The sequence below is a fragment of the Somniosus microcephalus genome, chromosome 16, assembly GCF_052327205.1.
Source record: "Somniosus microcephalus isolate GS21.2 chromosome 16, FLI_Smic_1.0, whole genome shotgun sequence".
NCBI classification, from domain to species: domain Eukaryota; kingdom Metazoa; phylum Chordata; class Chondrichthyes; order Squaliformes; family Somniosidae; genus Somniosus; species Somniosus microcephalus.
Window position 1 is genome coordinate 45598391 of NC_141002.1, and position 24404 is coordinate 45622794.

General features: G+C 47.2%; 1 protein-coding gene across 14 annotated transcripts in view; it reads right to left on the reverse strand.

The window, feature by feature from the left end:
• The window catches only part of LOC147106116 (voltage-dependent calcium channel subunit alpha-2/delta-4-like), an 888222-nt gene that overhangs the window by 643478 nt on the left and 220340 nt on the right, over nt 1-24404 (reverse strand). For all 14 annotated transcript variants that reach the window (XR_015081361.1, XR_015081362.1, XR_015081363.1 and 11 more), the window contains one exon: nt 14745-14858. Coding sequence is in view for 11 of the 14 variants with exons in the window: in XM_086008903.1 (XP_085865029.1) it covers nt 14745-14858 (114 nt within the window). In the remaining 3 variants the exon portion in view is untranslated. The remainder of the gene's footprint in view (nt 1-14744; nt 14859-24404) is intronic.

Sequence of the window (24404 nt, forward strand, 5' to 3'; positions counted from 1 at the left end):
ACTGTCAGTCTGCTTAGGGTCTGAATTCAATGCTAGGGTCGAAGTTCGGAGTGGTGACATTAAGTCAGCATTGCACACCAATTGACGCCACCACACCGCCATTTTCTTTTCCAGGGTGCTGCCGGTAAGGGAGGGAGGAAAATGTCAACCACAGTGGGACCCGCCAACAGCTGGTGAAAGAGCGGTGGTCGCCATTTTTTGCCATTTCATGACGCTATGGAGTGGCAGTAAGTAGATGAATTTCTAGCCCATTGGCCCAGAAATTCCGTTCCCTACAGGTCTGTACGCACTGTGTACTCACCCATAGGACCAACAGAAGTGCTGGTTTTAGGCATGCACTGCGCATGCACTAGAAACCGGAACTTCCGTTCTGTGAAGAAAGGGCTTGACAGGTCAAGCGCCTGCGCCGGATAGGCAGCGCGTACGGCTGAAACTTCTGTTTTTTTCACAGTTGCTTCAGTCCAGGTAAGTCGGAAACAGCTGCACCTAGAAAAGCAGGTGCAAGGCCTGCTTTTACCAGGCTAAGAGTTGAAGAAAGTAAAAAAAAAATTTTTTCACTGATTTATCATATTAAAATACTTTAATAAAAGGTAAGTTTATTTTTAGCCCCGTTAAAAACTTTAATTATTTTTTTCAAAAATTTAAAGGATGTATGTTTGGTCAAGCGGGGCGACACATATGCACCTAAGAATTCGTTTATTGTAAATCACAACAGGGTTCCATTCTTCAAAATATAGTGGGGCTAATTAGAATGTGTTTGCTTTGCAGTGATGACCCGAAGCGAGACCGAAAGTCTGTGCTTTGCACGCCTTAACAAGGACCGGTATCTTAAGAAAACACTTAACAAGCAAAACCATCTGGCTACGGGCAAATGGATGGTTGTAAAGTAATTAAGATGAGGCCCATGGTCACAAAAGGTGACGGGACCAACTGATAACAAAATGTGGGGATTGGGGGTGGCAAGAAGATGAACTGTCACGGTTTTATAATCACAATTTAGCTATAACTCTGTATATGCTGATAAGCTTATCCCCGCCCCTAGGGCAGGGCCTTAATTTTTGTATAACTGTGTGGACTTTGAGAGGCTCGTTGGAGTTTGGGACTTGTGTAGGGACACAAGCAATTTCTCCCCAGGCCTGAATAAACAATTTGACTTCAATTATTAGGTCTGTCTTTCTTGCAACAAGCCGGTGACGTCGACCTTGTATATCACTTGGCTGCACTTTGGGGGCTTAGATCAACTGGCGACGAGGGTGGGATACGTGATCTGAACAAGACTCTCGGACAACGATAACCTAAGACGGGTGTGTATGTTTTAATTACCACCTGTAAATTAGAGGTTAATCGCTGGTGAGGCGTCAAGTAAGAATCGACGTATAAAAGAATTATAAAAGGAAAGACACCTTTAATTGAAGGCGGTTAAAAAGTAAACTGCAGTTAGGGGCAGGGTGTTCCCTAAAGCCGGGAGGCGGCGAAACCTCAGTTAGGGGCAGGGCATTCCCTAAAGCTGGGAGGCGGCGAAACCTCAGTTAGGGGCAGGGCGTTCCCTAAAGCTGGGAGGTGGTGAAACCTCAGTTAGGGGCAGGGCGTTCCCTAAGCCGGGAGGTGGCGAAACCTCAACAAATGAATGAATGGGTGCACCATAGTGAGTAAATGAAATAAAACTCAACAGTCACAAAGAGGTTAAAACTCAAAACCTCATGACTAAAGGGTTGGTGTGTGTGTGGAATGGAATGGAGTGATTGATAGGAAGGGAGAAACTAATCACGGTAACGCTATAGAGACGAACCACGTAGCGTACAAACCTAATCCACCAACACCGTGAATTAAGTGATAAATGTAACAGTAGTCATGACCAAGAGGGTGGAAGAAGAATCCTTGGGGGACCTGGATTCTATAACCCGACTCCTAGTAGATAAAAAAAAAACAGTGCAGAGAGCCAAAAGGCTTAGTGGGGGGGAGGAACCAAAGATAAAGAGGGAATGGTAATCTGAGCTTGTTACCAGAAACAATGTAAGGAATCGAAACAGAAGGGAGAGATAAAGAAGGAAAAGATCTAATTTGCAGGCGAACCAATTTGAAAACCCAGCAAAGGAAAAAAAAACAAACAGGGATTTGGAAAGCTAGGGAAAGCAGCTGAGTCACCGATTTAAAAGGGAAGAAAAAGGATAAACTTAAAACTTTACCAACATGGAAGTTATTAGCATCTGTACCGAGACAAGTAAAACACAAGATTTGCTGAGTGAAAGGAACCTTAAAAGTATGCTGGAATTTTGGGCTGTATAAAATTGTGTGTTAAAGTGTGAATGTTTTCCTGACTAGGAATGTTTAAGAGGTTACAATATTCCTTTGTCTGAAAGTCTGTCCTTTAAAAAAAAATGTCTGCTGTGTGTGGTTCAGCTCCACCCACTTCTCTGTGTTAAAGAAAAAGCATTTAACCCTTTTGTCTTGTCTCGGATTTTTGGAAGTTTTTAGAATGTGCGAATAAGATTGTGCCCTCAGAATGAAAAAACCCTACTACAATTTAAGTTAAGCTGGAGTGTAAAAACTGAGAAGAGCAACAAAAAGTTTGCTAACAAAAGATTAAGATTCAGTCTAAGATTTAACCTTGGAGTTATGAGGTAAATTAACTTGTTAAAACCAGACTTTCATTGTGGCCACAGTGAAATTCTGGTTGGTGTAAAGTGGGTTGTCCGAATTGAATAAGATAAACTCCACTCCACAAGAATATCCGATAGTGGCAGGTCCCTCTACAATATTTAATTGACTATGGTACTGGGAGCCCTACAGAATGCGGGACTAGAGTTAAACCCTAGAAAGGTACAGGTAGAGAAGAATAAGAACATAAGAACATAAGAAATAGGAGCAGGAGTAGGCCAATCGGCCCCTTGAGCCTGCTCCGCCATTCAATAAGATCATGGCTGATCTGATCCTAACTGCCAAGGCTGATCTGATCCTAACTGCCAAACTACTATCACAGAACCATCTCCTGAATCTAACAGAATTAGACACACGAAATAGGAGCAGGATCAGGCTACACGGCCCCTGGGCCCGCTCCGCTACCCACAGGGCCATGTCCGATCCGAACCTAGACTCATGTCCAAATTCCTGCCCGCTCCCCGTAACCCTTAATTCCCTTTACTTCTAGGAAACTGTCTATTTCTGTTTTAAATTTATGCAATGATGTAGCTTCTACAGCTTTTTGGGGCAGCATATTCCATGGACCTACCACCCTCTGAGTGAAGTAGTTCCTCCTCATCTCAGTTTTGAAAGAGCAGCCCCTTATTCTAAGACTATGCCCCCTAGTTCTAGTTTCACCCATCATCGGGAACACCCTCCCCGCATCCACCCGATCCAACCCCTTCACAATCTTATATGTTTCAATAAAATCGCCTCTCATTCTTCTGAACTCCAATGAGTAGAGTCCCAATCTACTCAACCTCTCCTCATATGTCCATCCCCTCATCCTCGGGATTAACCGAGTGAACCTTCTTTGTACTGACTCGAGAGCAAGTATGTCTTTTCTTAAGTATGGACACCAAAACTGTATGCAGTATTCCAGGTGCGGTCTCACCAATACCTTGTACAACTGAAGCAATACCTCCCTATTTTTCTATTCTATCCCCCTAGCAATGAAAGCCAACATTCCATTGGCCTTCTTAATCACTTGCTGCACCTGCATACTAACCTTTTGAGTTTCGTGCACCAGGACCCCCAGATCCCTTTGTACTTCAGTACTTTCCAGTTTCTTGCCATTAAGATAATAACTTGCTCTACGATTTTTCCTGCCAAAGTGCATAACCTCACACTTTCCAGTATTGTATTCCATTTGCCAAATCTCTGCCCACTTACTTAGCCTGTCTATGTCCCCTTGCAGGTTTTTTATGTCCTCCTCACTCACTACTTTCCCTCCCATCTTAGTATCCTGCAAACTTTGATATGTTACACTCGGTCCCCTCCTCCAAATCGTTAATATAGATTGTAAAGAGTTGGGGACCCAGCACTGACCCCTGCGGAACACCACTAGTTACTGATTGCTAGTCTGAGAATGAACCATTTATCCCAACTCTCTGCCTTCTGTTAGATAGCCAATCCTCTATCCATGCCAGAATATTACCCCCAATCCCGTGATTTTTTATCTTAAGCAATAATCTTTTGTGTGGCACCTTGTCAAATGCCTTTTGGAAGTCTAAATACACTACGTCCACTGGTTCCCCTTTATCCACCCTATATGTTACTTCCTCAAAGAACTCCAGCAAATTTGTCAAACATGACTTCCCCTTCATAAAACCATGCTGACTTTGTCCTATTAAATTATGATTATCCAAATGTCCTGTTACTGTCTCCTTAATAATGGACTCCAAAATTTTACCTACCACAGGTGTTAGGCTAACCGGTCTATAGTTTCCAGCCTTCTGTCTACTGCCCTTTTTAAATAAGGGTGTTACATTAGCAGTTTTCCAGTCTGCTGGGACCTTTGCTGAGTCCAGGGAGTTTTGGAAAATTATTACTAATGCATCCACAATCCCTACCGCCACTTCCCTCAAGACCCTAGGATGTAAGCCATCAGGTCCAGGTGATTTATCCGCCTTGAGGCCCATTATTTTACCGAGTACCACTTCCTTAGTGATTTTGATCGTGTTTAGCTCCTCCCCCCCTATAGCCCCCTGTTTGTCCAGTGTTGGGATATTCTTAGTGTCCTCTACTGTAAAGACTGATACAAAATATTCATTCAGTGTTTTTGCCATCTCCATATTTCCCACCATTAATTTCCCGGTCTCATCCTCTAAGGAACCAACATTTACTTTAGCCACCCTTTTTCTTTTTATATAACTATAAAAACTCTTACTATCTGTTTTTATATTTTTTGCTAATTTACTTTCATAATCTATCTTCCCTTTCTTAATCAATCTTTTTGTTATTTTTTGCTGTCTTTTAAAGTTTTCCCAATCCTCTATCCTCCCACTAGATTTGGCTACCTTATATGCCCTTGTTTTTAGTTGAATACTATCCTTAATTTCTTTACTTAGCCATGGATGGCTGTCTTTTCTTTTACACCCTTTTCTTCTCAGTGGAATATATATTTTTTGGAAGTTGTAAAATAACTCCTTAAATGTACACCACTGATCATGTATCGTCTTACCCTTTAATCTATTTTCCCAATCCACTCTACTCAATTCCGCTCTCATAGTCTCCTTTATTCAAGCTTAGCACGCTTGTTTGAGATCCAACCTTCTCACCCTCTAATTGAATATGGAATTCAACCATGTTATGGTCACTCATTCCAAGGGGATCCTTTACTAGGATATTTTTAATTAATCCTGTCTCGTTACACAGGACCAGATCTAAGGTTGCTTGCCCCCTGGTCGGTTCAGTTACATACTGCTCAAGAAACCCATCCCTAATACACTCAATGAACTCATCCTCAAGGCAGCCCTGCCCAATTTGATTTGTCCAATTAATATGATAGTTAAAATCCCCCATAATTATAGATGTTCCCTTATTACAAGCCTCAACTATTTCCTGATTAATACTCCATCCAACAGAGTTGCAACTGTTCGGAGGCCTATAGATTACGCCCACTAGTGTTTTTTTCCCCTTTTTATTCCTTATCTCCACCCAAACTGTTTCATTATCCTGATCTTTTGACCCAATATCATTTCTCTGTATTACAGTGATTCCTTCCTTTATTAACATAGCCACCCCACCTCCCCTTCCTTCCTGCCTGTCCTTCCTGATCGTTAACTAACCTGGTATGTTTAATTCCCAGGCATTGTCACCCTGCAGCCATGTTTCTGTAATGGCCACAAGATCATACCCATATGTAGTTATTTGTGCCATTAACGCGTCTATTTTGTTACGAATGCTACGTGCATTCAGATAGAGAACTTTCAAATATGTTTTGTGACACTTAGTTCCTGCTTTTGCCCTTTTTATTACTTTACCTTTTACTCCATACCTTCTGCCCCTTCCTGACACGCTCTGGTTTTTAATTTCCCCACTGCTACCTAAGTCGATGACCTTCTCTGTTGTCATTTTTGTTATTTGCTCTCTAGGAACCTCCCCCCCGAGTAGTTAGTTTAAAGCCCTCTCTACAGCCCTAGTTATATGATCCGCCAGGACTCTAGTCCCAGCACTGGCCAAGTGAAGCCTGTCCCAACGGAACAGCTCCCTCCTGCCCCAGTACTGGTGCCAGTGTCCCAGGAAGCAAAACCCATTTCTCCCACACCAGTCTTTGAGCCACGCATTTAACTCTCTAATTTTATTTGTCCTAGCCAAATTCGCTCGTGGCTCAGGTAATAATCCAGAGATTATTACCCTTGAGGTTCTGTTTTTTAATTTGACCCCTAGCTGCTCATACTCCTTTAACAGAACCGGCTTCCTAGTCCTATCTACGTCGTTTGTACCAACATGGACCACGACAACTGGAGCCACCCCCTCCCACTGCAAGTTTCTTTCCAGCCCAGAGGAGATGTCCTTAACCCTGGCACCGGGTAGGCAACACAGCCTTCGGGACTCTCGCTCTCGGCTGCAGAGAACTCTATCTATCCCCCTAATAATACTATCCCCTACCACTACAACATTTCTATTTACTCCCCCCTCTTGAATGGCCCCCCGTTCCACGGTGCTGTGGCCGGGTTGCTCATCCTCCCTGCAGTCCCTGCTCCTGTCCCCACAGGGAGTAAGAACCTCGAACCTGTTGGACAAGAGCAAGGGCTGCGGCTCCTCCAACACTACCTCCTGGATCCCCGTACCTGCCTCACTCGTAGTCACACCGTCCTGTCCCTGACCATGGGCTACATCTGAATTAATTAACTTCATAGGTGTGACCACCTCCTGAAACACAGAGTCCAGGTACTTCTCCCCCTCCCTGATGTGTCGCAGTGTCTGAAGCTCAGACTCCAGCTCATCAACACGGAGCTGGAGTTCCTGTAGCAGCAGACACTTGTCACAGACGTAATCACCGTGAGCCTCAATGGGGTCCACCAGCTCCCACATCTCGCAACAGTAACACATCACCTGCTCCATTCTATGTAATTAATTAAATTTTTTATTGTTAGTTATGGACACCCTCTGCCCGATTTTAGATGCTAGTATCCCCTTTAATTAATTGGATTTAAATTAAATCAATCCCTCTAATTACACCAGTTAAATGGTTTACCAACAGTCACTCTGCACCAGAAAGGCCTTATTAACTACAACCCACAGAGTTAAAGTTTGAAAAGAGCACCTAACACCCCACTTACCCTAACTCACACTTACCCAAACTCACAGCACTCTCTGCTGACTCGCACTCAGTTCTTGCTCGCACTAGGGCTGGTCTTTTTATACTGTTTGTTTGTTTACAGCCAAATGAGTCACCCCTGCTGATTGGTTAGAAAACTGGTTTCCACTGCCTGCTGTGCCAAATTACTCCTACTGCAGTGTAACCTTGTTTTACTCTTCTTAAACCAACAGAATCCCAAATATTTAACTTTTCCCCTTTTCTTAAACTGCTTAAGTAATCTTACCAAGAATGATTTAAAGAGAAATAACAATTAAAGAACTCTCACACTTACCCAAACTCACAGCACTCTCTGCTGACTCGCACTCAGTAATCTACCTAGGATATATAGTAACACAAGGGGAGAGACAAATGCCCAAAGACAGAAAGGTGGGTTAATAAAGAACAGTACCTTGAGAGTCAGGTGATAACTAATCAGAATCAGTGTGACATGTGGCCATTGAAGGAAACAGATCAGAGACTTAGGGCTGCTCGATCGGGAGTTTGTGATTCTGTAATACGAAGGATTTAAGGAAATTGTCCAGTAATATGAATAAGTTGGGGCTAGGAAGGGATCCTTTTTAAAAAGCTATAGCAGACGTAGAGCAAATGAGACTCCGGCAGCATATGCCGGCAGACTGTCGCCCATATGGGAGTGGCACTAGTACCAAGAGGACAGCAAGCGAAGCTGCACGCAATCACTAGCTGCGTGCTTTGAGTTATCAGTCCAGTACTTACAAGCAGCTATGGTCAGATTTTGATCCAGAAGGTGGGGTAAATACGAAGGCTAAAGTTGTGAGGAAAATTACCCTGCGCTTTGAGGTGCACCATACAGATAAAAGGAATATCGGGGTAATGAATAAGCCAAAGGGCAAGGTTTGTGAAATGAAAGGGGGAAACCCTCAGAGATGGCAGCAGGAAGGGACCGCGCCAGGGAGGGGAGGGGGTCAGGCAGGTACTAGGGCTATTTAATTATTGCCGGAACTTCATCCCAGAATATGCAGAAATGGCCCAGCCTATACAGGATTTGATCAAAGGGGGAAACCATCCCAGGAACTGGTGGACCATGAAACAGCTTTTGTAAAGTGAAACAAGCCCTGAGGTTAGCCAAAGGAAATAGTGTAAACATATACAGATAGTCGGTATGCCTTTGGGGTGGTGTCTGATTACATGGTAGCCTGGAGTAGGTGAGGATATATGACACCAGGAGGAGGACCCATAAGACACGAGAATATAATCAAGGAATTAGTAGGAACCTCTCTCCTACCTAAAGAGTGCGTAATAATAAATTAAAGCACACAAGAGGATTACTGACCAACACCAACAGGGCAATCCATGGGCAAACGAGGCAGCTAAGCGAGCAGCTGAGAAAGGGAATCTGACCAATGAAGCCCAAGTGTTCATGTTTAGTTAAAGTGTGAAGCCACAACTGTCTTTCGGTCAGGGATGTTTTTTTAGTTTACGTGAAGTGACGTAATAATGTTTTGCTCCACCTTCAAAAGCCTGCAAAGGAGTTAACCCTTTCCACTGACAGCTGTTTGAGTTCACCAAGCAACAACTTCAGTATTACTGAATAGAATTTAAAGATATTGGGCATTATTAAATTTAAGTTTCTTAATGTTAAGTTAATATTTCCCCACAGTAATGGAAGGAGAATTATGATTTGATAAATGGAAGTTATCTTATAAACTAATTGCAGCACTGTCTCAAATGGCCGGAAGACTGCTTGGGAGGCTGTCCTGTTACCCAAAGATAAATTTATACAGATAGTTAGAGACATGAGGCCAAAGACCAACAGATTATACGGGATTTAGAACAGGATACACGGGACGACCAGAAGGAGGTCCCAGCAATAGGTAGCAAGGTGATGGCAGAAATAATACCAGCCAAACCAGGGCTAGCACCCAGATGGTCAGGACCTTATGAAGCATTAATGAACAGTGACACATGCGCTTGTATAGATGGGTCCGGAACGGGTAAAGGAAGGAGGAAGCACTGGACTCAGTTAAAAATATATAACAAAAACAATGAGTAAGCCAGAGATGGTGCCCTTTTTGAGCAGAGTGAGGAGTACACTAGAAGATATAAAGAATGGGAAGGGGAGTTACTACATATATCAATGATAGGGCCGTGTATGATGATAATGTTACATGCCATAGTTTGCATCTTCAGGTATGTCTGGAGACAGAGCCACAGAACAAGAAATGAACCAGATGTACAGCATTTTGAACTGATAAAACAGATAAGAGCAGAATAATTCTAACTGGCTGGTGACGACCAGCCCCCTTTTTGTAATTACAGGAACATTGGACGTCCGGAATGAGGTGGAGCGTCCTCGCCTTGATCCTAGGGATGAACATAAGTATTGCCATTGTCGAGGGGGATTAGTAATAAGGAGAACACAGGATGAGGTGTATTTTAGTGTGGCACATAGAGTTACTAAGCTTGCCATTAATATGAGTACTTTTGAGATGAAAAAATATGGAACTCCCTGTAGGTAAAACAATTAGAAGGCCCACAGGGAAAATCTATCTTACAAAGATGTAAGAAACAGGGAGTATTGGAAATGGCCGGAGCAGGGTATGCGGCTGGGTTAGCAACAGTTAATAGCTGGGACTAATAGAAGGAGTAGAAGAATTACAAGCAAAAATAGAGAAGTTGCTAAAACAAGCTACTGGAAATAGCCAGCAATTGGCACTGGCAGGAAAACAAACAATAATGCAATTGTTGGGGGTGGAAGAGATAGTAGCCCCCCATGCAGAAACAATCAATACAATTATTGATCAACTTGACAATGCTTCTCGCCAAACCCATAAGGAACTAATATGTGCCATGTATGGCTCATGGCTATTGTCGAATGCTCAGCATAACGTGAGGCAAATAAATAATGGACAGATCCCTGATTGGATTACTAATGAGGATCTGGAACCTTGGATAGACACAAATAAAAGCCTATGCAAGGGGCGTAAAATGGGACAAGTATACCGGGCAGGCAATTGTCTGACCCCATGGACTAAGATGATTGGCTTTGTACTGGCCATCCCACAACTCCCAGAAGAGGGACAGCCCCTATACGATGTGATTAATATAGGAGAGGTACAAAGGGAAAGTTGGGTTAAATATCATGATGTCCCTACCAAGGCACTTTGGGAAAGGGATGAAGATAATAACCAGAAGAATGGAACCTTAAGGAGGGTGGTAATGGACGGGTGCCACCACAAGGGAAGGACATGGGTGTGCACACCCCCCCCCCACCGAGGGAGACACATCCGAGTGCGGATTTACAAAAATCACCAATTGCACCCTCGAGGTACACCCAAGGGGGATACACCAGACAAGGATAGCACCAAGGAACAACGGGACATTTTGTGTCACCACAATTGAACAGAAATATGGATATCAAGAAATAACAACAGAAAATGCTGGAAATACTCAGCAGGCCAGGCAGCATCCGTGGAGAGAGATTTCCAGCATCCGCAGTATTTTGCAATTATGGATATCAAGACATGACTTGTCCCATTCCCCAACCAAACCTTTGTTTTGGTCTAAAGATACCTACACAGATAGGAAAACCTGGTCACTTGATACTATGGGACTTAATAAAAAGGTTGAAGCTTATGTCATACCAGAGCCAAGGCAATTCCTAAGTTAGAGGAAGAGGAAACTCACCCACCTCCTCCTATTTTGATAATTGGGGATCAGGATGGACGGGGACGTTGGGCGCCTCAGTGATACAAGGCATAATGATATTCCTCATGATTGTTATTAAGATATATTGTGTATTTTTACTGCTCCAGTGCCTCTGCACCAGAATGAGTAAAGCCGAAATCGGTGCTGTAAAAGAAGTCAAGCCTGAGGAGAGGCAGGTAGCGAAGTTAAGTATGGAAAACTCCCCCGCCTCTCCAAGGCAAATGGTGTAAGATGTGATAGGAAGCCCTGAAATTACGAGGGATTAATTGGGCATGGTAATTAAGGACCGGGCCGGCCAACCGTAAGACGGAGGTGGCAGAAGGGGGGTGGCAGAAGGAGGGTGGTGAATGAGGATTGGTGAGTGATGACAGTCTCGAATTGGCACGTCACGCACCCAACGTGGGAATGAGGGACAGGCCTGAGCGGAATGCCTAAACCATTAGTGCAGGGTCTAAGGGGCCCCGGGAATGGCTGCACAAGAAGGAAAGGCCACCATACAGGAAAGACCACCATAAAGGAAAGCCCACCGTAAAGGAAAGACCACCATACCGCGTGGGGGGAAATTGGCCTCCAAATTGATAGGATATATACACATGTATAACCTAAACTGGTAGAAGGCCAGGGAGTGCACGCTCTGGCAGACACCAGGAAGTGGAAATACATGTTGACCTGTTTTGGAGCAATTGTCCAAAAGGTCAAAAGGGGGACTGAAGTAAGATATTAAAAAATTGGGTATAAAAGGGCAAGACAACCAGGATTCAATTGCAACACCAATATACAAGGTGGAGGTAATGGGTTAATTCATACTCTGAGTTGAACAATAGAGGTCTGTATATTGCATTAACCCAGCTAAGTTTTAAACATGATTAAGTGACTTCAAATGCTGAGAGATTAAACTGCAGAACAACTCATGGGAAGATTGAGGAGGATGTGTGTTTGGTCAAGCGGGGCGACACATATGCACCTAAGAATTCGTTTATTGTAAATCACAACAGGGTTCCATTCTTCAAAATATAGTGGGGCTAATTAGAATGTGTTTGCTTTGCAGAGATGACCCGAAGCGAGACCGAAAGTCACCTTAACAAGGACCGGTATCTTAAGAAAACACTTAACAAACAAAACCATCTGACTACGGGCAAATGGATGGTTGTAAAGTAATTAAGATGAGGCCCATGGTCACAAAAGGTGACGGGACCAACTGATAACAAAATGTGGGGATTGGGGGCGGCAAGAAGATGAACTGTCACGGTTTTATAATCACAATTTAGCTATAACTCTGTATATGCTGATAAGCTTATCCCCGCCCCTAGGGCAAGGCCTTAATTTTTGTATAACTGTGTGGACTTTGAGAGGCTCGTTGGAGTTTGGGACTTGTGTAGGGACACAAGCAATTTCTCCCCAGGCCTGAATAAACCGTTTTGACTTCAATTATTGGGTCTGTCTTTCTTGCAACAAGCCGGTGACGTCGACCTTGTATATCACTTGGTCCGCACTTTGGGGGCTTACATCAACAGTCCTATGGCAGAGATTCCCAAACTTTTTTTGCCGAATTCCCCCTTCAGAGATTCATGCCCCAAGCATTCCCCCTTGTTTAAGACATGGTGGGAACAAAATGGATAAAAGCAATACAGCAGTCTGTTTTACACCGTGCCTGATTTTCTTTTCCAATGAAGTCAATGGTGGAGTGTAGTGTAAAACAGGTTGCTGATTCTCTGAGCCCTTTTCACACTATTGGTGAAGACCAATATCATCCCCCATTTTTTGAGTAGAACAAGAAGATTTTATTTTCTCGGCTAACATAACATATTGCTTAAGACAGAAAGCAACATAAATAAACTTGAACATAAAAGAACACTTGATGACTCACCCTTATCTCAGTGAATAAGATGAGCCTGTTTGCTGGTGCACAATTTATGAAATTTCGGTTTGATTTTGGAGAGTTTCAAATGCAAATTAGTCTTTTCATTCAAGCTGCTTATATACTTGTTTTTGATTGGAATAAGTGAAGAAATTCCCACTTTTACACAGGCAAAGTGGACAAGTATTTCAACGGTTCTTTGGGATAACTCGGGGAACTCTTTTTGAATTGAGAGCCAGAACTGATCAAGAGGCATGACTTTAAAATTGTTTCTCAAAACCGAGTCACCACCACCATGACATTTAGACTCATGGCAATCTTGGACTTTGCTTCAAAATCCTCTGAAAACATATTAAGAGTCTCCAGAATCATTGTAGCTTGCTGCATGCTACATGATAATGTTATGAAAGGGGATGATGATGAAAACAATGGGGCAAAGGACATCCATCCATTATGAATTTCACATGCCATCATCCAACTCAAACAAGTTGCAACATACACAGAAATGAACTCTGAAGTCCATGTGGTTAAGCTGCATTTACTTTCCAGAACAACATTTACCAAACAATGCCAACAAATCCATGAACACTTTAGTTATTCTAGGTCATAATCTACTACTTCTACAATTGACCCTTGAGTCAGATAAGGTTAAGTGGTGGGTGGCTGGGAAGGTTCCCCTGGCGTATTAGCAGTCTGAGGTAACTCTTATCTCAGTGAAGCAGTTGTCTCAGAGGGACCAGCTTTCAGCAGTATCAAGGAGTGCTGAGCCCACATATGTGCAGGCATTGCAGGGGGCCTTAAGGAAGTAGGCTCATTGTTACTCTCTGGAGAGACAGTATGCACTATATCTACTCCTTGCAGCCCTACTTGTGCAGGGCACAGGCTTTGAGGTGCTTCTGGTAGGCATGATAACAGATTGAATAGTCCCAAGCAAGTCTTGGAAGCCCTGTGAAATGCTGCTGCTTCATAGCAATTCCTGAAGTAGTGATAGCTACCACTCCGAAAGCCATCATTAGTAGCTCTAATCCATCCATCTAGGTCTCCTGGAGGAAAATCAGTGGGTTAGCGGTTGAGTCACATGGGGAGGGTGGAATTCCCACCCCATCAATAATTCGCTATTCAGAGGAAAATCTAGCCTAGTGTAAACAGAAAAGAAACATGGAAGGTCTCAGAACAGTATTTGCATCAGTTAAATATTAAAACAGCTCTCAGACCCTCCTATGTGTCCAGAAACGCCTGTCAGGCACTATTGCAGCAGAGTCTGCAGTCATGGGTCTCCACCCATTCCGCTTTATTGAAATGCCCTGGATACTGGCATTAAGAGGCAGACAATCAGCCCCAATGGCTGTGCTGATACAGTGAAGAGGTACGAGCTGAAGTGCTTATGGAAAGGCTCTGTTGCAGCGTTTGGTGTCTTACTTGAAACAACCACCTCCTCCCAAGTTCTTTGTCCCACAGATATGGAGACACTGAGATCGTTGTGAGGTAAGAGAATTTCCCTCCTGCACTCCACTTCCTCAAACATCTCACTTCCATCTCATACATTGTACTTCACATGCTACTTGTTACATAAATCACATATTATTTAGCATGGTATCCACATACCTTCTTGGGCCTGAAACTACCACATTCAGTTAATAGTCAGAGAGAAATATAGAGGAGAGATTAGAGTGAAACAGTGGTGTACATGTAGAGAGCCTGTGGAAAACTGTCTTGCAGTGGAGGGAAACACTTCCACACAATAAAGATAGTTTCTCTTGCCTCCACCCAGGCAGGGGGATGTGCTACTTTGCCCCACTACTACATCTTCACCAGCTCTGAGCTGGCTTGTATGAGGGCCCCATTGACTTCTGTGTTTGCTTTACTGTATTTGTCTTTAAGTTAATAGAGCACAATATCATTTAAATGTCACCACATTGTTTATGCACGTACCTTACAGTCAGGCCAGTTGTATTGCTCAAACACTGGTTCATACTCCTCAACTGCACCATCTGTGATCAGCATGATGGCCTGGTTACACAGGCTGCCTTGTCCTGTCTCATTAAACTAACAGAAGGAATATAAATATCAGCAGAGGCACAGAAAATAGAACAAAGAAAATCAAGGAGCAACAATCAACACTGGGAATACAACATAAGTATAAATTATGTTTCCATAAAATTCTGAATAATTTCTGAATAACTGTATTGTGTAAATTCATTCTGCATACGGGACAGAGTAGGTGTTCCAGTCAGTTTTGCAGCACAGAAGTAGGAGACATGGTAGCACCTGCAATTTATCACACAGTCTGCCCCCAATCTCAGCTGTTCTCTCAAAAGAAAATGCCACGTTATTGCTGGAACTGTCCTACCAGAAGACAGGTGTAAAAGGGTAACATTAGTGACATGGGTGGAAGATCCACCATAGCACCACCACTGGAAAATGTCTCTCTGAAATGTGGGGCAGAATCCAGGTGGGTGGGTTACTCCCCATTTTCTAGCATCCAAGCTAAAAAGTCTGCCTGGATTCCACCTGGGCGTCGATCAAAAGTTTGAGGTCTCAGTATCTGTTGTCACCAAGGGGAAATACTGGGGGCAAAAAGTAGACCACAATGTACAAGAAACACAATAAAGTGGATATGGTTGCAAGGGATATTAGTGTTTATGTTTTCTTTGTGGGATACTGTCCTTTATGCTGCAGTGCACGCTTGGCTGTGCAATGATGGTTCACCATAGATTGTGTTGGCATGTCAGACCAGGGAAACGTGATCCATAAACGTTTCTGCAGGTGGCATTGACCTTTTACGTGAAGTAGGTTTGTATTAATCTTTGACTCCAGTAGTGAGCATGGTGCTGTTCAAGGGGCGCTGGCAAGTCCACTTCCTGTGTCTCTTGTTCCAGCTTATTTGAGGCCCCTTCATCTGTTGTTGCCGCAGATCCTTCAGACCATCCATTTTGAGAAGAGCCAATAAACTTCATAAAGGAATACCCATGGTGTGGGTTAAGATGCCTCAGTTCGCCAAGATGGCTGGATATTTTAGAGTGGGGAAGTAAATTTCCCACAGAAATGGCTTATCCAATCCAAATTAAAAAGTAAACATAAATTTATAACTCTCAAAAGAAGCAAAAAAAAAACGTGCAAAGCACAGAACATGCACCTGTAGCAGTCGACGCAGACTTCATGGATTTTTGGATTTTTAACACCTATTAAAAACTAGACAGGCTGTTTGGTGGGGTGGGGGGAGCAGTGTAAAACCCACTCAAGCTGGAGATGACTCATTCGTGTGGAAACGAACTGTCCTGGGAACAATGGTCCGAGAGGCCCACTCCCAAGTCTTGATTAACAAGGCTGACAACTCATTGTTCGAGTCAAGATGAACTCGTTAAGTTAATCGGCAGGAAGATCGAAAAGAGATCAAAAACCATTTCAAACCATTTAAGAGATCGAAAACCCATTCCCCCAGGCCATGTGTCCATTAAAACCACAGACAACAGTTTGTGTATTGGAGGGGTATAAAAAGCAGTTTGGATAGCTCGTGCTCTCTCTCTCCTGCCCTCCACACAATGTAACATCAAGAAGAGCTGAGCCTTGCTCTTCCAACCAAGACGAGCGTCGACTAAGGCTGGGACTTGCATGCCACAAGGCCGGTACGGAACCAGGTAGCCGAGACGTACGGGAGGAAACTGCAAGCAAGATAAAAGGGGCAATCTAGGTGAGCATTGCCAAGCCTACACACCCACAAGATCACTTAGCTGTGTGAGGGGGTGCCTGTATGTTCCTACCAAACCAGAGGGGGTTTAGCGTTGGAAGGGTCCTGTGATAGTTTAGTTCACGGGAGGGTGTTTTTTTGGCCGTGGCAAGTCAGCATGACAGGGGCTTGTTGGACAAGTCAGGGTTGTACTGTTTTAAACTGTACTGTTGTGTTCACACCACTTGTACTGTATGCAAGTGGAGTGGTTTTTGTTAACCTTAATAAACACTGTACGGGTGAGCCCGAAAACGCTGTCCGTGTTCAAATCTGTCCTCAGTAATCCCTATTGTCCAGAACTTGTAGTAAGGGGGTTTGCGTGCTCGCTACGGGCGGGGCGAAACTACTTACAATAATTGGCGATTGCGGCAGGGGCCATAGGAAATTGGCCACCGCAAAAAACGGTTACAGATTTGGCGACCGCTGGCAGGACGATAGGTTGTGGATTAGATAAGGACAGTTTGGAGGGCAAGAGATCCGGAATGGAGGACAGAATGTTTGAAAAGGTTAACGTATCCCAGCAATGGGTGCTGGAGATGTTGCGCTCTGAGAGTCCCCAGGATAGGGCCGCAGAGTGGACAGGGAGCAAGGAGCACAGGAAGTCCAAAGAGAAGGCGATGTGGCTCCTGTACTTCCAAAAGCAAGTTCAACTGCTCCAGGAGCAGGTTGAAAAGCTCAAAAACGAGCTGAAGGAGTCTGAGGACAAGTCAGACGCAAGGGGGATAGTCAGGAGTAAACTTGTGGAGGAGCTGCGCGAGGAAAGACAGGAAAGACGCGCACAGGAAGAGACCTCCCGTAATATGGGGGAATACCTGCGGTGCCAGGTTACGGAGGCCAGGTTAAATGAGCAGGCCTTACGGGAGGAGAACGCAAGATTAACAACGAGAGCTGGCGGTTTGGAGGGTCAGCTGAGGGACATTAAAATAGCTCATAAGGTAACTAGAAGTAGGGGCTATGAAGACACTGATCATGGCGAAGAAAGGATTAAAAAATTGACCCAAGCCTTGTCTGGGGCCAGAGGCATGGTCTGTTTAATGGCACCAGGGGAAACCCGGGTGGAGTGGGACGAGGAGGGTCAGGAAGCAGAGTTCAGGATAGGGAAGTCCCACCGGCGCCAGAAGTGCCAACAAGACCAATGTATCCTCTGCGGCAGCAAAAGTATGGTCCACCCACACCAAACGGTGACCAGGGCCCGCTGCAGAGCGATTACGTGGTCCCATTCACCACCCCGCAGTTGCAAGCCATGGTAGTAGAGTTGCCCAAACTAAAACAGGACGGGGACCCCTCAGTTCACTTTATGGAGGTCGAGCAGGTAGGGGGGGATCAACGGGTGTAGCAAGGGTGAGATCCACAGGCTGATGCTGCTCTCCCTTGACGGGAAACTGTACCAGAGCCCGTCCGCAGCCACAAAAACGGGGCGAGGCACCACAGAGGGGTTGAAAGAGGAGATCCTGAGAGCCATGGGGCACACCCAGGGTAGTCCGTTCTCACAAGTGGAACGGACTCTACAGTTGGCCGGCGAGGCGCCGGCTGCATTTGCGGACAGGCTATGGCCAGTGTACGCAAAAGCAACTGGAGGTGCGCCAGACCGCGCGCAACTGATAGGGGTCCCCAGAAATCACTGGCTCAGGGCCCTGGTAGCAAACAGCCTGCCACGGATTAAAGCCAAGGCAGAAGCATGGTTTGACTCCGAGGACCTCGTGAACACGGAGGCAGGTGTGCTCCGGAAATTGGGCTTAGCTTTTAGGGCCTGTTCCGGGGAGGAGGTCAATCACAAGGGGAGGGTACATGAGATGAAGACCAGTAAGGGGGATAGGAAGGAATGACGTCAGGAAGGGGGTAACACCGACGAGTCTAAGACTTGTTTCAAGTGTGGGAAGATGGGACACTGGAGACGGGATTGCCCGGCCCAAAAGGGGGGGTCCGACCAAGGGTGTCCTCCCATGCAAAAACCCCAGGTCACCGAGGTGAAGGAGGCGACCAATGAACCGTTTGATGTTCTGGTGGGCGCCCTTCGCACGGTGCTGGGGAAGGACAAAGGAAGGCTAGACGCTGCTGTGAGCAACATAACGCCGACCACACCCACATGTCCGCCTTCCTCCTGACTAGAACGTGCCCAGCCTGAGTACCTGTATCCGCTCACTTATGATGAGTGGGACAGGCCCTGTGTTGAGATGGGGGTGGAGACGGTGCAGGGGAGATATTTGGTGGACACCGGAGCTTCCAGCACGGTGGTCCATTCGGAAGACCCGACCAATTCACCCTGGTCTAACAAGGTCCCATTTAGCCTAATGGGATTCACAGGGAACGAGCAGGTGGGGGCGATGTCCAAACCCCTGAGAATAGAACTAGGGTCCCTCCGCACCACGTGGAAGTGCGTGCTAATGAAATGGGAGCAACCAGGGTGGGGAGTCCTCAGGGCTGGTTTCATGTTAGCCAACCAGGTCATTGTGGACCTGAGGAATCACTGCCTGTGGGGGGCAGTGGTCTCGGACAAGACAGAGGAGGTGATAGTGATCCCCAGAGGTAAGGGAGGAATGGGTAGTGTATGCACCACAAAACCAAAAGGGAGTTACGACCTGGAACAGTTAGTTAGTAGCGCCCCAGCCCAGTACCGGGCGAATGTGCGGGACAACCTCGCCGCATTCGCCACCCATAAACACGATTGTGACAGGGTGGCCGGGGTAGAGGTCCAGGTGCAAGGGGACCCCATGTCACGGCCACAAAGGCAGTATAGTTTCCCCCGGGAGGCAGAAGCTGACTTGGAGATGGAACTGGGATCCCTGGTAAAACAGGGGGTGTTGAGACTAATAGCCACCCATGTGAACTCACCACTCTGGCCGGTGAAGAAACTCGACCAGTCGTGGAGAGCCACCATGGACTATCGAGTCCTCAATAAGAACATCCCAGCTTGCGCGCCCACAGTCACAGCTGTCGCTGATCTGATAGGGAGCATTCCAGCAACCGTAACCACATTCACAGTGCTGGATATCTCCAATGGGTTTTGGTCGATTCCCCTCAGACGGGAAGACCAATACAAGTTTGCATTCACTTTTAAAGGGCAGCAGTATACATGGACATGCCTTCCCCAGGGGTTCCACAACAGCCTCTCCATATTTCACCAATACATGGCAGGCACATTAAAAGGCTTCAGCCGACCCCACCAGTTAATCCAGTACGTGGACGACCTGCTTTTGTTCTCCGCAGAGGGGGAGAACCATGGGCCACTGCTGGACGAGCTGCTAAAGCTGTTGCAGGAGGCGGGGTTCAAGGTCAACCCCAAGAAAGCCCAGATCGGCCAGGAGGAAGTCAAATTCCTTGGGCTGACCATAAGGGCCGGTGAAAGGGCCATAGACAAGGCTAGGAGGAAGGCAGTACAGGAGCTACCAGCCTCCAAGAATGTGACCGGGGTAAGGTCTTTTCTGGGTCTCAAAGGGTACTGCCGGGACTTCATAGAGGGTTACGTAGCCACGGCAGCCCCTCTGCTTCGGCTCCTCCGCAAGGGAGTCGAGTGGGAGTGGGATCAGAACTGCCAGGAAGCGTTCACTCGCCTCAAAGGGGATTTGCAGACGGCACCCGCATTGGGAGCCATCAACGGTGGGGAAGAATTCATCTTAGAGGTAGCAGCCAACGGGGATAGTTTGAGCGCAGTGTTGCTCCAGGAGCGACACGGCAAGCTACGGCCTGTGGTCTACTCATCTAGTGTTCTCACCGAGGTAGAACGGGGATATTCCAACTGTGAGGGGCATCTCCTGGCCACGCATTGGGCTGTAAAGCATTCACAGCTCTTTACAGGATCATCCCTGATAGTTCTACTCACCCACCATACCCCCACTCAGATTTTGTTGGACAGGAGAATAAAGGACGGGACAGTGAGCAGTGCTCGCATTGCCCGCTGGACTTTATTGCTCTCGCAGATGAACTTGAGAGTGCAGGGGTTGACCGAGCCAAAGCTAGCAGCCAACATGATTTACCCAGGGACGGCCCACACGTGTACGGTAGAAGGGGTGTGGGATGTAGATGAAGGATTCCGGGCCGGAGTACACCCGACGGGCCGGGACATCAATATAGATGGGTCCAGTTCGGTCGTGAAGGGGGAGCGCCTCACCGGGTGCAGAATCTATGACCCTATGGCTAAAATAGCGAAGGCCATTAAACTCCCCAACACCCTGAGCGCTCAGCACGCCGAACTGGCGGTGGTGGCGTACATGGTCACCCACCCCAACGAGTTCCCCACCCCCTACACCATTTGCTCAGGCTCTATGTTCATGTGCAACTCATGCACGGAATACTTGGCAATCTGGGCCAGGCGCGGATTCAAGTCCGCAGATGGGAAGCCCCTAGCAACAGCACCACTGCTAGGTAAAATTTTGGAGGCCACAGGCACCCGTGGAGATCACTATATTCACAAAGTTAAAGCCCATTCAAAGACAGGGCCCAAGTGGGAGGGCAACCAAAAGGCAGATGAGCTGGCCAAACAGGGGGCCAGGGAAAGAGTATTCTGGGATCCGTACAAAGCAGGTCCGGTAGCCGCAATCCGGGACAAGGGAGGCACACAGAGGGTAGCTTTGGCCTCAGACTTAAAGCAGGTCCAAGCCCAGGATCCCGTCCTTAAGGCCGTCTTGGTAAAGAGAGAGAATGGGGAGTCCATAGAAGGTCCGTTCGGGGCAGCGGACATTAGTATCAAAGAGGGGATGCTTTTCAAACGGGATCGGTGGGTAGTCCCAGCGCAGCACCGAGAGGAGTTCCTCCAGTTGGCCCATGGGGGCCCAGGAGTGGGACACCCAGGGCTGGAAACTACCTGGCAAAGGGTAGGGGAGGCAAGGTGGTAGCCCCAGCTCAGGGAGGATGTCTGAGTTTTCTGTGCGCACTGTTTGGTGTGCGCAGCCAATAACCCCGATCCGCAGTGCAGGAAAGCCCCCATAGGACACACCAGGAGGGTAGAGGGGCCGTGGCGGTCCCTGCAGGTTGATTTCATCGGACCCCTACCCACCACTAAAGCAGGCAACAAGTACTGTTTAGTCCTGGTGGACGTATTCTCCAAGTGGGTGGAAGCCTTCCCCTGCCAAGCAGCCACGGCACTAGCAACAGCTAGAATCCTGGTGAGGGAAGTGTTCTCCTGGTGGGGGCTGCCACAGGTCGTGGAGTCCGACCAAGGGGGCCATTTCACGGGGCAGGTGATGCAGGCCACCTTAAAACTCTTGGGAATACAAGGGAAGTGGCATGTGGCTCACAACCCCCAGTCACTGGGGATTGTGGAGCGCATGAACTGGACACTGAAAGAAAGACTGAGGAAGGAGATAAGCCCGTTCCCGCAGAGATGGGACGAGGTCTTGCCTCTAGTCTTAATGGGTGTCCGGGCCAGCCCCTCCAGAAGCACAGGGTACTCCCCACACGAGCTGATGACCGGGAGGATTATGCACACCCCAACCCATGTGTTGCTGCCGGTCCTCACCGAAGCGCAGGTCAGGGAGGTAAAACGGGACAGGTTTGTCCAGAATCTGTACGAGACTTTAAAACAGATTCACTGGCAAGCAGCCAGTAACCTGGGGAGCCAGCACCAGAAAAATCGGCTGCTGTTAGAACCCCAGAGAACCCACGAGTGGGAGGTGGGAGACCAGGTAATGGTCCGTAATTTCGCCCAAGTAATGGTCCGTAATTTCGCCCAAGTAGGAGCGTTTGAGCCGCTGTATATAGGGCCGTATATATCGTGGATAAAGCGAGCCCCATGGTATATGCAGTAAAAGTCCCGAAACGCACGAAATGGTTTCATGTAAACCAGTGCAAGTTGTTTAACCCCGAGGAGGGGAAAACAAAGGTCAAGAGGCACCAGGGCACAGTCATGAGCCTGGTGGATGCATGTCTTCCTCCCATGGTGTGGGACGATGATGACTCGGAGGACGGGGTGGTAAGGACGAGCAGTCAGGTCCCACGGCCTAGGGTGCCGTGGACGCCTCCCTACTCGCCGACCACAAGCCACAAAAGGCCCCGATGGGAGAGGTCTTAAATGGGGTGCTCGTTAATGCGGCAGGGAACACTGTCAATATTTTGTAAATAACCAAAACCAGATCCGTGGAGGAAAACCCTCTCAGAGTGGAACTGTTTTGCTTTTGTTTTGACAGGGAACAAAAGGAGATCGGAGGAACAAGGGGATATGGATATCGTACTTCTATTCCTAATGATGATTGGGACTGGCAGCATGGAAAGAGGAGACACCGAGGTGTCCTTCCTCTACGGCTACACAGGAGGGAACGGGCCTACCGTGACACAGGGGGGTAGGACGGGACACGGATGGAATGGCCACTTACTTCCATGAGGGAAGGTGGCTAGGGTGGCTGGGATCGAACGCGACTCGGTACTCCGGCAGCGAGGGTTTCATGTATGGAGAAGCTTCCATACCATGTCCCAAACTGCAGGTCACAGCCACATGGGTTCAGGTGACCGAGGGGAAACACGTCTCTCTAAGATGTGAGGGACACATTCCCTTGGGACGGTGGTGGTGGTTAAGGAAGTTGGGCCAGGCCAAGGGTAACAGATCCACGGACTGGGAGAAACTAGGGGACGATACGTACCAACAGATTACGGGGGCGAGTAGAAATGTGCTGGAATAAGTGGTGGAAAGAGGAACAGGGAATTTACGTGTGTATGTGGGGGCCGGAACGGGTCTGCCCGGCAGGTGTGTCGATCGCCTTCTTGCAGCGGTGGCAGGATTCCAGGGCCGGGATCGGATGGGATCAGAGTGGGGACTCCTACGTGATCCCAAACCCTCCCAACACAGTAAATTCCACAGAACTGGTAGCACACAAGAGGAAGCCCCTGCCCACAGCCCCACCGGTACAGGAAACACAGATTAGTTGCCCTGCCACCACACCGGGGCCGAGGAATGGGTTAGTGTTAGTCCCGACCAGCAAGGTCTTGTACCAAGATGTTCACTACGAAGTCGCGTCGGTCATTCTAAATTTAACCCGGGTACAGCTGCCCCGGTGGTGTCCGGTAGAAACGGAAAAATTATATGAGGCCCTGTTAAAGGAAATGCTCCGACAATTTTATGAATTAAGTTACGGGGATGTGAATCGGGAAAGTCTGTATGATTTAACGGTAAACCATTGCGTTGGTTCGGGGAGATATAGACGGGGGGTATTTAATGATGCGGCTACAGCCTTCAGCACGGGCACGTCCATTATCAACAGTATGGATGATGCACAGTTGCAGATGCAGGTCAACACCTTAAGGGACAAGCTGCGACAGATACTGGGGGAGGGTAACAAACCAGAGGGGTCGGAGTTACGGGGGGATCAGGCTATGACGATATATTTAAAGGAAGTCATAGCCGAGCTGGAGGCACACGCTCAGACGATCAATAGTTTGATCAGGGAGGATCAGAATGCCTCTGCGCAGGCAGCGAAAAACGATGCGTGTGTGTTGCACGGTGCGTGGCTGCTGAATGAAGGGCGTAGTAATTTGGAGGACCTACAGCAAGGTCACATCCCTTCGTGGGTCAGCAACCGGCACCTCACTGCGCTCAGCCCGTACGAAAATTTAATGAGCCCGTGCCAACTCCGACTGGCGTCAGAGGCATACCCGGTCCCAGTTGACTGTGGCCAGTCCAACCACACTCTAATGGGGATTGTACTCCGGATGCCGGTAATGGGCGGGTCACTGCGGTCAGCGCCGGTATACCGAGTAGAGAATATTGGTGTCCTAAGGGACGGGGTGCACGTGCGACATCATGGGGCCCCACCATTTGTTGTAAAGTGGGAGAACGCCATGACCAGCACTGACCTCAATGGATGCCAGAGCAGGAGCGCGCACATGGTGTTGTGTCCTCAGCATTTGAATGCGTTTAATCAGCCGGTGTGCGGGTT